At 30.6% G+C, this 17,879-nt stretch overlaps 1 protein-coding gene across 21 annotated transcripts in view; it reads left to right on the top strand.

Annotated features, from left to right (window-relative positions):
• LOC143229501 (microtubule-associated serine/threonine-protein kinase 2-like) overlaps nucleotides 1–17,879 on the top strand; it is a 104,208-nt gene that overhangs the window by 74,078 nt on the left and 12,251 nt on the right. For 20 of the 21 annotated variants that reach the window (XM_076461932.1, XM_076461922.1, XM_076462090.1 and 17 more), the window contains 8 exons: nucleotides 280–308; nucleotides 2,315–2,391; nucleotides 4,646–4,712; nucleotides 12,889–12,970; nucleotides 14,563–14,723; nucleotides 15,063–15,138; nucleotides 16,020–16,229; nucleotides 17,266–17,364. In XM_076461932.1, the coding sequence (XP_076318047.1) occupies nucleotides 280–308; nucleotides 2,315–2,391; nucleotides 4,646–4,712; nucleotides 12,889–12,970; nucleotides 14,563–14,723; nucleotides 15,063–15,138; nucleotides 16,020–16,229; nucleotides 17,266–17,364 (801 nt within the window). The remainder of the gene's footprint in view (nucleotides 1–279; nucleotides 309–2,314; nucleotides 2,392–4,645; nucleotides 4,713–12,888; nucleotides 12,971–14,562; nucleotides 14,724–15,062; nucleotides 15,139–16,019; nucleotides 16,230–17,265; nucleotides 17,365–17,879) is intronic. The other variant, XM_076461984.1, reaches the window with a different exon arrangement.

Below are 17,879 nucleotides of genomic sequence, written 5' to 3' on the forward strand. Positions count from 1 at the left end.
TATGAGGCATGTAATTTCATTTAATCAGAACACCTGATGTTTCCTATTTTGAAATTTTAAAATATTATGGTAAACCACATTAGTTTCTTAATGTGAATAGATAACGATTGATTTGGTTTGCAAAGAAAGTTTGAATGAGTTTTGTGTAAGTATATACAATATGAGCTGACTTATTCAAGGACAAGCTTCAAACTAGTTTGTTCATTGTGTGAGTTATGTTAATATATCATTGTATGTGCAGCTTAATTTTAACTGATTTTTCTTTTTTCTCTTTTACAGAAGGAACTCAGCATCTCTCATCGAGGCAGGTAAGGGTTCTTACAACTTTGTAAATCTTAAAAGTTGAGGTAATTTTTATTCAAGATTATATCTCATATACTTCATAGAAAGTAGTATACTCTATGTAAATAGGTTATTTTTAAATCATATTTTCAACTTACAACAAATTAAAACACATTTGCTAGTTTATCTTTCAGGTCTCTGTGTATCTGTTACCTTGGTAATTACTTCAATACATATTATAGGTGTGTGATTATAAAATGTTATGCTCCCCCCATTGTCATTAACATTTCTTTTCACTTTTTGATATTATGAACAATAAAGTATATTTGATTACCAGTATATTTTATAATTAATTTGTCATATGTTCATTTTTATATATTTCAAGGGATTTTATTAATGATACAGTTATGGAAATAATTATGAAAATAGGGAAGTGATACAAAGAAGTCACAAACAATGAGTAATAGCAGCTAGATGGCTTAATTTATTAATACAGTGGAACCCCTTTAAAGCAGCCACCTTTGAGACTGAGACAAACTGGCCTGATTAGAGGGGTTCCACTCTACATAATTAGGGATTATGTAAACAAAAAAAAGGGACTGTGATTGAATGACTGCTTTCAAGGGGTGGCCGCTTAGAGGGGTTCCACTGTAGTACAAAATATTACCAATAAAATACTAAAGGAATAAAGTGTCCAATGCACTGATATTTTACTTGATACAGAGCAGTACATCATGTTTTTATGCTTTCATACCATTTTTGAATGTACAATTTTGTAATATTGTTCCAAGTGCTACTTCCTACAATTCAACCAAGTTTTTCTGGTTTTTACATGAGCTCCTGCAGTCTCAATAGTGTTTGTTTCAGGAATTTGTGCATTTCAGGCCATGGTTGTGAGTATTTCATGTAATCTTGCCACATTTTTTGTATACTTGGGATTCTTATTTTGTTTGAAGTCATGTGCCTGAGGGAATCTTTCTGTCAGACTGCCAGCAAGTTTGTTCAGGTCACTTACACTGTTGGCTGAGATTTAGCCCCAGACATGTACTACTTCCTGTTTTGCTTTACTATAGATGTTGTATATTAATTACGATACTGTTTTCACCTCTCTATTTTTCAAATTAACTATCAGTGATATTTACCAAACAATTCAAACTTAGAGTCATCTCTAAAGGGCACATTTTTTCAGCTTTGCCCATTTGTTACCTCTTTTCAGCAATGGTTTTTATGTATAAACACCTTTACTGAGAACACTTATTTTTCCCAAGGCAATACTTATATTATTATTTACAGCAAGGCTGCTGGAAAGAACTGTAATCAACCATTATCTTTTTGATAAAGAAGATATCTTGAGATAATCAACATCAGTATTGCATACATTCATTTTTTATTAACTTTTACCACTTCTATTAATTACTGTTATTTTTGTCTAACTTATTAAGAATCTTCAGTATAGCTTTTACTAAATTGTTAATGCAATTTTTCACGTGGAGTATCCTTGACGAACCAAAACTGTGATTTCTACATGCATGCCATATAGTATTTCGGTTCTGTGAGTCATGTCTGGATCATACTTCTGCTAGTACTACTGCTACTAGGCATAGTATGATTGACTGTATTTTTATGAGCTTTGTCCTGGTTTGATATTTCTTAATTAGTTGGAATACAATAATGTAATGCCCCTGCATGGCCAGGTGGTTAGGGTGTTTAACTCATAATCTGAGGGTCACTGGCTGAAGTCATCATCACACCGAACATGCTTGCCCTTTCAGCCATGGGGGCATTATAATGTGATGGTCATTCCCACTATTTGTCGGTAAAGAGTGGCCCATCACTTTTTATAAATATTTACAGTACTGTACATTAACACAGTTTCTAGATTGGGAGTGAAGATTCCTGCCAGTAAATGCAAGAAGCTAATAATTTATTAATAAACATTCATAAAAAATATCATAATTTCTTTTATAGTAAATGTTTAAAACCATTTTAATATAAGATAAAATTTTGTGGGATTGTTTTTGTTTTTTATTAGTTGTGCAGCTGCAAGAAAAAGTTTCATCTGTAATACTTCACCCACTTTACCAAAAAGACATTCACCTGTTTGTCAGAGTAAGTAACTGAATAATTGTTTGTAATGTCTAAGAACTAACCTACATGTTTAGTCATTCAGAAGTTACATGTATAGAAATAATGGTGATTATCGTCCATAATTCTCTTATTTAGTCATTGCAGTGTGTTATGAAAACAATGTTTACTGATAATCTTTAAACATATAATTGGTTGTATCTACATAGATTTTTTTCCCCATAAATCATAATGATTTTTATTTTTAAGTATGTGAAAATTAGAATTATTTTACTCTTCTTTGAAGAAAAGTGAAGTTTTATTTTAAACTTTGGTTCTTTTACTTTCTCTTATGTTTATTATTTTTTATTGTTTAACCTTTTATTTTATTCAGAAGCTGCTTAGAGTTATCGTGCAAACTTGTATTTTTAGCTTTCTTTAAGGAAATAAGAGTTTGTTTTAATTAATAATTATGTTACTTGTGATTAATATTTCAAAATCTCAAGGAATTTTATCATGTAAGTTTGTCCCACTTTCAAAAATTCAGCAATTTTCATGAATTTACCATAATTCATAAACACTAATCATGAGAATATTTAGGGTAATGTCTTTATAAAACAACAAATTTTAATAAGTTGTTAAGAAACTCTAAAAGGTTTGGGACCTAGAGATATGTCAAAATGGGCTTACATGAACTTGTTATTAAACCTGGACTTGCATTTTTACACAAACTAAGTTTTAGTATATCTGGTTGTTTTAGTGAATTCATGTTGATGAATATGTATGCTTGCCTAAGTATTGCTATTAAACAATCAAGCTAAACATTGATACAAATAGGTAAATCTATATAGGTTTACTATCTGTTATAGCTAGAACTTCCTTGTCATGAAGAGGATTGTTTGACTCAATGGAGTGAATTATTATATTTGTTGTGGATTTCTGCATTTATCCTTGTGCACAGACTGTTAACAACTGTTTTCATTAGGGTTTTATTATGCAAACATTTGTAACCCTTCTTAAGTTTTGTTTCCTTGTATCATAAGAAAACACTTCACAGTTTTACTGTGTAAATTATTATTAACAATACATGAAAATCTGTTGTGGCTAAAGACACATGCATGTTTTCTATTGCCTGCATGCAAGAAAAATAGGAGGTGATAAGAAAACCTTCGTTGTGGTATTTCACATACAGTTAATATTGTATGTTTTAAATGTTTGTTAGTTCAGGAACATTCTTGTAAAATAAGATGGTGTAATAGGAAAAAATGTTTCAAACCTGTATGTATATAGAATTGCACTAAAATGTTTTAACTGAGGAAAGAGATTAACCTATGAATATTTTCTTTAATTTTTAAGGTAAGTATTTGTTGTAGTACGTGTTTTAATGACTAGTTAAAATAGTAAATAATTTTTGGTATTTGATAAAACATTAGACAATAGATATCATCTATCAAGTATTTAACTCCTGCTATTTGTGTTTTAACAATATTGTCCAGAAGTAAAATTTTATGGACACTTAATCCAGTATGCTACTACTATTTGTGCCTTGTAAGATGCTACATCATAGAATGCACATCCTAATTTTCGAAGGATAATTCTAAGAAAAAAATATTTTGACTCAGCAACCAACACCTTGATGTAACCTTGACTTTTTCAATCTGCTTAGTAAATACAGTCAAATACATCATATTCTTCACAGTATGTCGACAGTATTAGTTAAATTAAACATTTTATGCTATTGAAAGCTTGTAATCGGTAAATAATGAGATTATGATCTATATGAGAAGTCATTTTGAGTAGACCCTGAGCTAACCTCATCACATTTGTCTTGGAAGATGCATGGGATTTTGAAGGTATTTTTAAAGAAAAAAGTGTGTTTTTAAAGGCATACAATATGGTAATTATATAGTATTTTGTGCCACAGAAAATACGGTCAATAAAGACGTAACTAAATCAGTATAAGAATATAATGCTTAAAAATTTTTATAACAGCTTGTGAAACAGGTCTTTAGTTTTTATATGTTATCAAGGATGTTTTGTTAAATATCAACCTTGTTAAGTATTGGTATTCCTTAAAAGATGTTGGTATGATACTTTTCACAGTTTCCAAAGGTTGTTCACATTGCTTACTTCACATGAGTTGGATAGAGTTTTCTTTTATTTTGTATATTTGTTATATCTAAACATTTTGGGCATTTAAAAATTTAGGTTATTAAACATGGGCATGAGCTAAATATGTCACTAACAGTGAAAAGTAACTTAAAAGCAAGTTTCTTGTTTCCAAATCCTAATCACACAGACAGTCCAGCAGAAAGTCCACGCAATATGTCACCTAGTCAGCATTTACCTTCATCTGCAAGTAAGAGGTATGTAAAATATAATGGAATTGTAAAACTTACCTTGACAGAAAAAATTATAAACATACTTTTATTAGTTTTAAGGTTTTGAGGAAGTTTAATATTGTTTAAGTATTAATATTTTTGAACTACAAAAGATGTGTTTGTAAGACTAATTGTTTGTGATACTGCACTACATTTGATCCACACTCACTATGTTTGTAAGACTAATTGTTTGTGATACTGCACTACATTTGATCCACACTCACCATGTTTGTAAGACTAATTGTTTGTGATACTGCACTACATTTGATCCACACTCACCATGTTTGTAAGACTAATTGTTTGTGATACTGCACTACATTTGATCCACACTCACCATGTTTGTAAGACTAATTGTTTGTGATACTGCACTACATTTGATTCACACTCACCATGTTTGTAAGACTAATTGTTTGTGATACTGCACTACATTTGATCCACACTCACCATGTTTGTAAGACTAATTGTTTGTGATACTGCACTACATTTGATCCACACTCACCATGTTTGTAAGACTAATTGTTTGTGATACTGCACTACATTTGATCCACACTCACCATGTTTGTAAGACTAATTGTTTGTGATACTGCACTACATTTGATCCACACTCACCATGTTTGTAACACTAATTGTTTGTGATACTGCACTACATTTGATTCACACTCACCATGTTTGTAACACTAATTGTTTGTGATACTGCACTACATTTGATCCACACTCACCATGTTTGTAAGACTAATTGTTTGTGATACTGCACTACATTTGATCCACACTCACCATGTTTGTAAGACTAATTGTTTGTGATACTGCACTACATTTGATCCACACTCACCATGTTTGTAAGACTAATTGTTTGTGATACTGCACTACATTTGATCCACAAACTCACCATGTTTGTAAGACTAATTGTTTGTGATACTGCACTACATTTGATCCACACTCACCATGTTTGTAAGACTAATTGTTTGTGATACTGCACTACATTTGATCCACACTCACCATGTTTGTAAGACTAATTGTTTGTGATACTGCACTACATTTGATCCACACTCACCATGTTTGTAAGACTAATTGTTTGTGATACTGCACTACATTTGATCCACACTCACCATGTTTGTAAGACTAATTGTTTGTGATACTGCACTACATTTGATCCACACTCACCATGTTTGTAAGACTAATTGTTTGTGATACTGCACTACATTTGATCCAACTCACCATGTTTGTAAGACTAATTGTTTGTGATACTGCACTACATTTGATCCACACTCACCATGTTTGTAAGACTAATTGTTTGTGATACTGCACTACATTTGATTCACACTCACATGTGTGTAAGACTAATTGTTTGTGATACTGCACTACATTTGATCCACACTCACCATGTTTGTAAGACTAATTGTTTGTGATACTGCACTACATTTGATCCACACTCACCATGTTTGTAAGACTAATTGTTTGTGATACTGCACTACATTTGATCCACACTCACCATGTTTGTAAGACTAATTGTTTGTGATACTGCACTACATTTGCTCCACACTCACATGTGTGTAAACTTAACATCGGGGTTAAACTAACTATTTTTCAGTAATTTGGGTTGAAACTGTGAATTTATGTTTGGATTTAACCATACATAATACATAGTCTGTTGGACATTTTATTCAAGTTCAGTGTTGTTCACTCGTCTGTTATTAATTCTTTAACTCTTAGTAGATTGAGTAGTAAAACTGTTAAGAAAAAAGCAAAGAGTTCTTTGATAGTGACAACTAGTTTTGTGTAATTTACTTATCTGCTTAGCATTATAATTAAACTGTAGTTAAAAGGATATGAAAAGCTATGAAAAAAGAATAAAATAATTTACATGATAAAATATAGGTAATTAAAATAAATAAACACTTAAACAACAAATATCTGTGTTGAATATTTATAACATCAATGTTCAGACCTAACCTTTCTTTTTGATTTAAAACTTTCTGCCATCTGATGAAGGAGGACTTAGGCCTCAGTCATTCAGTTACAAGTAAACTAATCAACACTGCCATCTACTGATCAGTAGTTAGTGTGATATTATAGTAATATAGAAATAAAATAATTTTAATTACACCATTCTTTACCAATCCTTTTACTGGATTGATTTCAGTCAACTGCTGAGTATTAATAAACACCATGCTACAGTATTTTGTATCTAAACCTGCTGTTTCTTATCTGGTATTTTGTATCTAAACCTGCTGTTTCTTATCTGGTATTTTGTATCTAAACCTGCTGTTTCTTATCTGGTATTTTGTATCTAAACCTGCTGTTTCTTATCTGGTATTTTGTATCTAAACCTGCTGTTTCTTATTTGGTATTTTGTATCTAAACCTGCTGTTTCTTATCTGGTATTTTGTATCTAAACATGCTGTTTCTTATCTGGTATTTTGTATCTAAACATGCTGTTTCTTATTGGTATTTTGTATCTAAACATGCTGTTTTTTATCTGGTATTTTGTATCTAAACATGCTGTTTCTTATCTGGTATTTTGTATCTAAACATGCTGTTTTTTATTTGGTATTTTGTATCTAAACATGCTGTTTCTTATCTGGTATTTTGTATCTAAACATGCTGTTTCTTATTTGGTATTTTGTATCTAAACCTGCTGTTTCTTATCTGGTATTTTGTATCTAAACATGCTGTTTCTTATTTGGTATTTTGTATCTAAACCTGCTGTTTCTTATCTGGTATTTTGTATCTAAACATGCTGTTTTTTATCTGGTATTTTGTATCTAAACATGCTGTTTCTTATCTGGTATTTTGTATCTAAACATGCTGTTTCTTATTTGGTATTTTGTATCTAAACCTGCTGTTTCTTATCTGGTATTTTGTATCTAAACATGCTGTTTCTTATTTGGTATTTTGTATCTAAACCTGCTGTTTCTTATCTGGTATTTTGTATCTAAACATGCTGTTTCTTATCTGGTATTTTGTATCTAAACCTGCTGTTTCTTATCTGGTATTTTGTATCTAAACATGCTGTTTCTTATCTGGTATTTTGTATCTAAACATGCTGTTTCTTATCTGGTAATTTGTATCTAAACATGCTGTTTTTTATCTGGTATTTTGTATCTAAACATGTTCTTTCTTATTTGGTATTTTGTATCTAAACATGCTGTTTTTATCTGGTATTTTGTATCTAAACATGCTGTTTCTTATCTGGTATTTTGTATCTAAACATGCTGTTTCTTATCTGGTAATTTGTATCTAAACATGCTGTTTTTTATCTGGTATTTTGTATCTAAACATGCTGTTTCTTATCTGGTATTTTGTATCTAAACATGCTGTTTTTTATCTGGTATTTTGTATCTAAACATGCTGTTTCTTATCTGGTAATTTGTATCTAAACATGCTGTTTCTTATCTGGTATTTTGTATCTAAACCTGCTGTTTCTTATTTGGTATTTTGTATCTAAACCTGCTGTTTCTTATTTGGTATTTTGTATCTAAACCTGCTGTTTCTTATTTGGTATTTTGTATCTAAACATGCTGTTTTTTATCTGGTAATTTGTATCTAAACATGCTGTTTCTTATCTGGTAATTTGTATCTAAACATGCTGTTTCTTATCTGGTAATTTGTATCTAAACATGCTGTTTTTTATCTGGTATTTTGTATCTAAACATGCTGTTTTTTATCTGGTATTTTGTATCTAAACATGCTGTTTCTTATCTGGTATTTTGTATCTAAACATGCTGTTTCTTATCTGGTATTTTGTATCTAAACATGCTGTTTTCTGGTAATCTGCTGTTTTTTATCTGGTAATTTGTATCTAAACATGCTGTTTCTTATCTGGTAATTTGTATCTAAACATGCTGTTTTCTATCTGGTAATTTGTATCTAAACATGCTGTTTCTTATCTGGTATTTTGTATCTAAACATGCTGTTTCTCATTTGATAGTTTGTATCTAAACATGCTGTTTCTTATCTGGTAATTTGTATCTAAACATGCTGTTTCTTGTCTGGTAATTTGTATCTAAACATGCTGTTTCTTATCTGGTATTTTGTATCTAAACCTGCTGTTTCTTATTTGGTATTTTGTATCTAAACATGCTGTTTTTTATCTGGTATTTTGTATCTAAACATGCTGTTTTTTATCTGGTGTTTTGTATCTAAACATGCTGTTTCTTATCTGGTAATTTGTATCTAAACATGCTGTTTTTTATCTGGTATTTTGTATCTAAACATTTGGTATTTTGTATCTAAACATGCTGTTTTTTATCTGGTATTTTGTATCTAAACATGCTGTATCTAAACATTGTTTCTTATCTGGTAATTTGTATCTAAACATGCTGTTTTTTATCTGGTATTTTGTATCTAAACATGCTGTTTCTTATCTGGTAGTATTTTATTTTGTATCTAAACCTGCTGTTTCTTATTTGGTATCTTGTATCTAAACATGCTGTTTCTTATCTGGTAATTTGTATCTAAACATGCTGTTTCTTATCTGGTATTTTGTATCTAAGCATGCTGTTTCTCATTTGATAGTTTGTATCTAAACATGCTGTTTCTTATCTGGTAATTTGTATCTAAACATGCTGTTTCTTGTCTGGTAATTTGTATCTAAACATGCTGTTTCTTATCTGGTATTTTGTATCTAAACCTGCTGTTTCTTATTTGGTATTTTGTATCTAAACATGCTGTTTTTTATCTGGTATTTTGTATCTAAACATGCTGTTTTTTATCTGGTGTTTTGTATCTAAACATGCTGTTTCTTATCTGGTAATTTGTATCTAAACATGCTGTTTTTTATCTGGTATTTTGTATCTAAACATGCTGTTTTTTATCTGGTATTTTGTATCTAAACATGCTGTTTCTTATCTGGTAATTTGTATCTAAACATGCTGTTTTTTTATCTGGTATTTTGTATCTAAACATGCTGTTTCTTATTTGGTATTTTGTATCTAAACCTGCTGTTTCTTATTTGGTATTTTGTATCTAAACATGCTGTTTCTTATCTGGTAATTTGTATCTAAACATGCTGTTTCTTATCTGGTATTTTGTATCTAAACCTGCTGTTTCTTATTTGGTATTTTGTATCTAAACCTGCTGTTTCTTATTTGGTATTTTGTATCTAAACATGCTGTTTCTTATTTGGTATTTTGTATCTAAACATGCTGTTTTTTATCTGGTATTTTGTATCTAAACATGCTGTTTCTTATCTGGTAATTTGTATCTAAACATGCTGTTTCTCATTTGATAGTTTGTATCTAAACATGCTGTTTTTTATCTGGTATTTTGTATCTAAACATGCTGTTTTTTATCTGGTATTTTGTATCTAAACATGCTGTTTCTTATCTGGTATTTTGTATCTAAACATGCTGTTTCTTATCTGGTATTTTGTATCTAAACATGCTGTTTCTTATCTGGTATTTTGTATCTAAACATGCTGTTTTTATCTGGTATCTAAACATGCTGTTTTTTATCTGGTATTTTGTATCTAAACATGCTGTTTCTTATCTGGTAATTTGTATCTAAGCATGCTGTTTCTTATTTGGTATTTTGTATCTAAACATGCTGTTTTTTATCTGGTATTTTGTATCTAAACATGCTGTTTCTTATTTAGTATTTTGTATCTAAGCATGCTGTTTCTCATTTGATAGTTTGTATCTAAACATGCTGTTTTTTATCTGGTATTTTGTATCTAAACATGCTGTTTTTTATCTGGTATTTTGTATCTAAACATGCTGTTTCTTATCTGGTGATTTTTATCTAAACATGCTGTTTTTTTCTGGTATTTTGTATCTAAACATGCTGTTTTTTATGTGGTATTTTGTATCTAAACATGCTGTTTCTTATCTGGTATTTTGTATCTAAACATGCTGTTTTTTATCTGGTATTTTGTATCTAAACATGCTGTTTTTTATCTGGTATTTTGTATCTAAACATGCTGTTTTTTATCTGGTATTTTGTATCTAAACATGCTGTTTTTTATTTGGTAGTTTGTATCTAAATATGCAGTGTCTTATCTGGTATTTTGTATCTAAACATGCAGTGTCTTATCTGGTATTTTGTATCTAAACATGCAGTGTCTTATCTGGTATTTTGTATCTAAACATGCAGTGTCTTATCTGGTATTTTGTATCTAAACCTGCTGTTTCTTATTTGGTATTTTGTATTTAAACATGCTGTTTCTTATCTGATATTTTGTATCTAAACATGCTGTTTTTTATCTGGTATTTTGTATCTAAACATGCTGTTTTTTATCTGGTATTTTGTATCTAAACATGCTGTTTTTTATCTGGTATTTTGTATCTAAACATGCTGTTTTTTATCTGGTATTTTGTATCTAAACATGCTGTTTTTTATTTGGTAGTTTGTATCTAAATATGCAGTGTCTTATCTGGTATTTTGTATCTAAACATGCAGTTTCTTATCCAGTATTTTGTATTCTAAGCTTGCTGTTTCATATGTGGAACTTCAATTTGTGTGCTTATTTTTGGAAGTAAATGGATAAAAAAATTGAATGTCGAAAATCAACAGGTTATTTTGTACATTATACCATTTTCTAATGTATGTGTTAAACATGACATTACACATTTGGGTCAACGTATGTATCAAATTAAGATTGACATTACTTTTATTACTTCATATATTTGTATTAGAACATGCATTATATGTGTCACTTTATATAACTCAAAAAACAAGCCAAATCCAAAACAAATTAAACAAAAACGTTGCATTACCAGAATAGGTCCCAGGGTATAAGCTACAATGTGGGATTATAAAATGTACCTCAGCTTTTGGAGGTGACTGAAGAAGTAGGACCCACATTGCAGTGGGGATACACTGTCTACCAGTCTTAACTTCCAGTTGCCAGTCTTGCATAAAAAATGAAGTAGCAATAGATATGGAATTAGAAATAGAAATTCAGAGAGCGAGATGTGGATGCTGAAGCCCACAATGTCCTTCATCTTTATCACCCTTCACTTCCTGCTGACAGTTGTGGGAAGGTGACTGTTCTCTCAAGTAAAGAATTAATTGAAATAAAAAATAAGGTACTACCATTTGGGGGTAAGTAAGATGAGAACTTACATCTTGGTGTTAGCATTCCAGCCTCTCATCTTACTGGCAAATGGAAGGTAAGACTGGTAGACAGTGTATCCCTCACCTCAATAAGGGTCCTATATCTTCAGTCACCTCCAAAACCTAGGTACATTTTATAATCCTACATTGTCGCTTGTACCCTGGGATCTTTTCAGATAATGCAGTGTTTTTTATTTAATTTGTTTTTGATTTGGCTTGTTTCTGAGTTATAAGAAGCTAATATATTAGTCAGACGTTAGGATTTGCTGTTTGTAATAAAATCCTTCCTTGTAATTTGCACTTATTGTACTATTTAACTTCATTAAAATGTATTTATTTTTAATAAAATATATGTACACACACATGCATACACATTAACATAGGGGGTTACGTGTTACTCTGTCCTCTAGTTCACATTAAGGTAGGTATTATGTATGTTACTGTATGTACATACACACACAGTATAATAGACATTACACTATGTCCTGTTGAGACAAGTATTACACATGTTAACCTACATTTTAAGGCAGTCATTACGTATTATTCTATATATACGTACATATGTCAAGACAGGCATTACACAAAAGTTTTTACATGTATACAATTAACATGGCCATTATATGTTACTCTGTGCCCACATTAAATTGTCATGAGTACTAAAAATTGGAAAATTCATACAATTAATAATTAATCAGGTCAACTAAATGAACATTGTGATTAGAACTATAATAAAATGTACATTAATAAATCATTTAGTTGTTCTAATAAGCAAGATGAATTAGTTTAGTGTAAACGGAAGGATCAATAATAGTAGCATAAGGTTTACGTTAAAGTAGGTAGCAGTTTTGTTTTGCATACTGTAATATTACATGTATATATGAGTGTGTTACTATACAGTACAATTAGAATAAAACACTTGAGGTTACTGTGGCATAAGTATCCAATTATATAATCTAAACTGTGATCAGTAATTAAAAACAGTCTAATAAAAAGGGAATTTGTTGATCTATGGATTGCAGCCATAGTTTAACTAGTTTATTAGCTGAGTTGTGTATATTTAAGTTAAAATATTAGAATTAGATTGACTGTTGCCATTTTTTTGGCACAGATGTGATGGACGACGATGGTCGGTTGCTTCCCTACCTTCTTCAGGGTATGGAACTAACACACCAGGAAGTTCAACTGTCTCTGTAAGTAGCTAACACAGTTCAACAACATTGTTTAATTTTATGTGAAAAGTGAAAATTAGGTTATTGTTTACAGTTATTTACATAAAAGTAAAAATATAAGATGATTTTTTTGTACAAGTTGTTTTAAGTAAAACAAAAATTTATTAAATCATGAAAAATTTTGCAAAGTTGTTTGGATTTTTTTAAATTTGGTGATACCTAAAATACCACAAATTTTTAGTTTAAAAAGTGTGTTTCAGCTTGAATCTCAACATGACTCAGATTTAACAATATTTTGTTCCTCTTCAAGCTGCTCCTGCTAGTACAGCTATATGTCTACGGATTTACCATACTAAAATCAGGGGTTCGATTCCCCTCATTGGACTCAGCAAATATCTCATTGTGGCTTTGCTATAAGAAAACAAACACACTCTTTAAGCTGTGTGTTTATAGTTTGCTGTGATAATGCACATAACCAGTGTTCAAAGTGGAGCATTTTATGTAGCTCCACTTGTGTATCTTGATTAAGAATTCCAAACATTGAAAATTGCTATCATGTGACGAGAACAAAATGTGAAGCTAATGTGGCCTAACTATTCAATTATATCATTGTAAAATCTAAACTGTGATCAGTAATTAAAAACAGTCTTTAATAAAAGAGAAGTTTGCTGATCTGTAGATTGCATCAATAGTTGAATTTGTTTATTAATTGTCTTGTGAATATTCTGAATTTCCACTTCAAGTGCTGTACATAACTGAAGAAAAAGTTCAAAATTCCCCCTCTCACACCCTGAGGGAGACTCCATCAAAAATAAATTTAAGAAATATCAGAATGTACAAGATATAAAACAATAAAAAGAAAAGAAATAATATTTACCACACAAAAAAATGCGACTGCATCTAAACATTTTCCTCTACTTGTTGAGTCAGTACAACTTTGAATATTGCTGATGCATCGACATACACTACATGGCCCTTCTAATTAGTGGGTTTAGCTATTTCAGCCATACCCATTGCTAACAGGTGGATAAAATAAACCACACAGCTATGCAATCTCCATAGTCAAACATTGGCAGTAGAATGGGTCGTACTGAAGAGCTCAGTGACTTTCAATATGGCACTGTCATAGGATGCCACCTTTCCAACAAGGTACAAGATTGATCTTCAGCTCTAGTCTCTGGAAATGTACTCATAGTTTCACTGTACATTGAAAAGTGAAGAATGGTTTTCTCTTTATTACATGTGCAGTCAACCTCTTTCCTTTTTTAAGTCAGTATTTATAATCAACTCTGTGGTAAATTTTCTGAAATGAACTTGTTATCTGTCAGAAGGGTGTGTTTATAAATGCCAAACCATTAGGAAGAATGAACTAAGTAGAAAAAATAAAAGCATCAGGACTTATTGTATTAATTAATTTTAATATTTCTACTTGAAACATATTATTAGAGTCATTTTTATCATTCTCTATTTTGTTTATGTTTCTATTTTTTTAGTGATTTAGAGCAATTAGTTTTAATACATTTCATTAAAACCTAGTAAAAAAGACCAGCTTAGCACTGTTGTGATATTTTAATGAATGTCAGGCCACATCTTTAAGTTTTAACATTTTTCAGTCCGAGAATTCTTCTCAAGAGAAACTTCACCCTCTTCCAACATGCTACGTTCTTGAGGAGCAGCAACAGACAGTGAGGTTCAGTAGCAGTGAGAGTAATCCACCTTTAGAAGAAGATACCCGCAAGTCTCCACTGATGCGCCCACGATCTCGGAGCTTGAGGTTTTTATATTGGCTTCACAAATTTACCTGTTGTTGTTTTTTCGTTCTAGTCAGTTTTGTAATTAACATAATTTAATGGTGATTTTGCAATCAAGTTGTTAACAGAGTAAGCTAAGTTTTATTATCACTTAAAAGTATGGAAGGAAATATTTAGTAATATTACAAAAAATAAAACTGGAAGTTCCTCTTTAATCCTTACGAGTTACAGGTTTATACTGCCAAAATCAGGAAGTTTATTGATTAGTAACGTGTGAAACCTCAGAATAATTATTTCCCTCTAGAAGAGTGTTCAGTTTAGTTAAATAATAAAACTTATTAATTTTGTATTTGTTTTAACAGCAGCCCTATGAGATCATCAGGCTTGGATAATGATATTATTTTAATGAACAGTGTGTACAAAGAAAGATTTCCCAAGGTAGGTAACTAGTTATTTATTGAGAAGGAAAATTGTAAATAGTGTGCTTGTTATCAAAAACTGTGTTTATCTTTTGTGAAATTGTTAAAAAAAGAAACTGGTGTTTTTTTTAGCTCTGTGTTAAAAGTTTCTTTTAAAGTACATTTTCAATTCTCAGTGTTATAAGTTTAGTGGTTTTATACCATTTTGAAGATATGCTCTATTTTCTGTGATTGGCGTACAGGAAATAAAGTAGGCTTAAGGTAGACCAGTGCTTAATTTATTAGATATGCCATCATCTCTCAAGGAGGTAATTGGCAGCAGTTGAAATTGTAAAATTTATTTATATGCTATCCTGAGCTCTCTGCTTGGTGTTCCTGACTGAAGCATGCCAACCAGACATTTCTAATATGGTAGTTAATTATAAGGCCATGGTTTGTGAATTGGTAACCTTAGCAACTGACACTAACATTGATAATGGAGTAAATTATCTGTTTTATCATGAGTGAACAGTGTGCTTTTGGTAGTGTAATTTATAACAAAGATGGTTATAGCCAACATCTTTCAAGTACAGTAATAATAATAATTAGTTTTACAGCTGGAGTAGAAAGTGGCTCTTGGGATCATCTTATGACACCCACCATCCATTCTCTGCTGAAAAATACTGAACAAGTCAGCAGCCCTGTTGTTATAGAGGAATTCTTAAGAGAATACAGATTGAATCCATGCCATTGTTATAAGCTTTTAAGGATAAACTAATTAAGCTTTCCTCACAGTTTATATTTTCCAGATTTGTTATATCTATAATTTCTTTTATTTTCTATTGCAATTTTTATTGTTGGTAAATAAAGTACAGGAAATTTATTGATCAAAACTTTATTATTCAATATTCATATCTTTAGGCTACCCAACAAATGGAAGAAAAGCTTCAAAACTTCATAAGTAATTCTAAAGAGATTAATCCGGTGATCAGCTCAGATGCTGTAGCTCACTTTGCTCACCACCAAGTAGTAGAAATGGCTCGGGACTGTTTAAAGAAATCGCAGGAGAAGCTTGTATCTTCACGCTGTTTTTATGAAATGTCTGAAAATTTAGAAAAGTTACTGAGTGAGGTAATTTCCTACACAAATAATTCTGCCTGTTTGCTATCCAAAATTAGTCTAATGTCTTTACATTACTGTTTCTTCTTTCTGTTACAGTTTGAAAAAGTATTAGTTGTAGTTAGGTTGTTCTTCTGCATATGAATGTTCTGTAGGAATTATCTTCATTGTCTTCGAGATGACACATATTAATTAGTGTTGTGGAGCTCATCAAGACATTCTGGTCTTTGTTATCTCCAACACTAAAGTTGTTTTGGTAATATATTCTGCTGTCTCTTTGAAGAGATGAATTCTTTAATGCTTTTATAATTTTATGAAGCCATTTCATAGAGATAGATAATTAATTGGCTTGTTTGTACTTGTTTTATACATTAAGGATGAATTTTTATATTTACATTAATGGGCAGTAATAGAACTACACATTTATCTTGGCCACAACATGCACATTAGTAACAGGGTTTTGTTTTTTTTCTTAGTTTTTGATAAATTATGTGGACAAATGACATCAGAGTTATTTGAAAAAAAAAAACAATTCTCCACATTTAAGAAAGTAATCACATTTTAGTTTTAGTGACATGAAATACTGATGTATTTTTTTGTATTTAAATAAATCCAAGGAAGTATAAGTCAATTGATTTTGTTTAACTAGCAAGTGACATGAAATACTGATGTATTTTTTGTATTTAAATAAATCCAAGGAAGTATAAGTCAATTGATTTTGTTTAACTAGCAAGTACAGTGTACAAACTAATGTGTGGCATGTGTGTGTCTGTGTGAATATATATATATTTATTTACTTATTGGACATCAATTCAGAATTGGACTATTGGAATGCCATTCAGAAATATTATGATTCAAGCCTTTCCTATTGTTCTGGCAATTAATTTCAGTCTTGACACCAGATGGATACAGAATTATATGGTGTTTACTTACAAAGTGGAAGCTTAATTTTGTAATAATATTGTACTTAAATTGTAAAAAGGTTTAAGTTTGTTTTTTACTTATGTTTCTCCTGTCACTATTTGGATATTTTTCTTTATATCAACAGTGCCAAGAGAAGTCACCTTTAGCAGCTCAGCATTTGCAAAGGTTAATAAAGAAATTATTGGTTATTATTTCTCGTCCAGCACGTCTTTTGGAATGCCTCGTGAGTTCAAAATTATTGTTTAATAGCTTTTGTTTATTGTTCCTAATACATATAAAAATGATATTCCAGTTATATTAATTTTATATTAGCAGCTCAGCATTTGCAAAGGTTAATAAAGAAATTATTGGTTATTATTTCTCGTCCAGCACGTCTTTTGAATGCCTCGTGAGTTCAAAATTATTGTTTAATAGCCTTTGTTTATTGTTCCTAATACATATAAAAATGATATTCCAGTTATATTAATTTTGAAAGCTGTGACGTTATTTTAATGTGGATACATTAGGTGTTTTTTGAAACAAATTAATATTTTCACTCAACATGATTCTGGCAACCAAAATTCATAAGTTTCAAAACCATAATTAAAATTTTACACCAATGTAAATTGGTTTCATGAGATACAAATATGTTAACCCAATGTGCATAGATAGGGGTCAAATTGTGCAAGTTGCAACCTTTTACAGAATGCCATTCATCGTGATGTTATGTATTTTAAGTCAGAGTTATCAAGTATTTAT

This window comes from Tachypleus tridentatus, chromosome 1 (assembly GCF_004210375.1).
Source record: "Tachypleus tridentatus isolate NWPU-2018 chromosome 1, ASM421037v1, whole genome shotgun sequence".
Classification (NCBI taxonomy): Eukaryota; Metazoa; Arthropoda; class Merostomata; order Xiphosura; family Limulidae; genus Tachypleus; species Tachypleus tridentatus.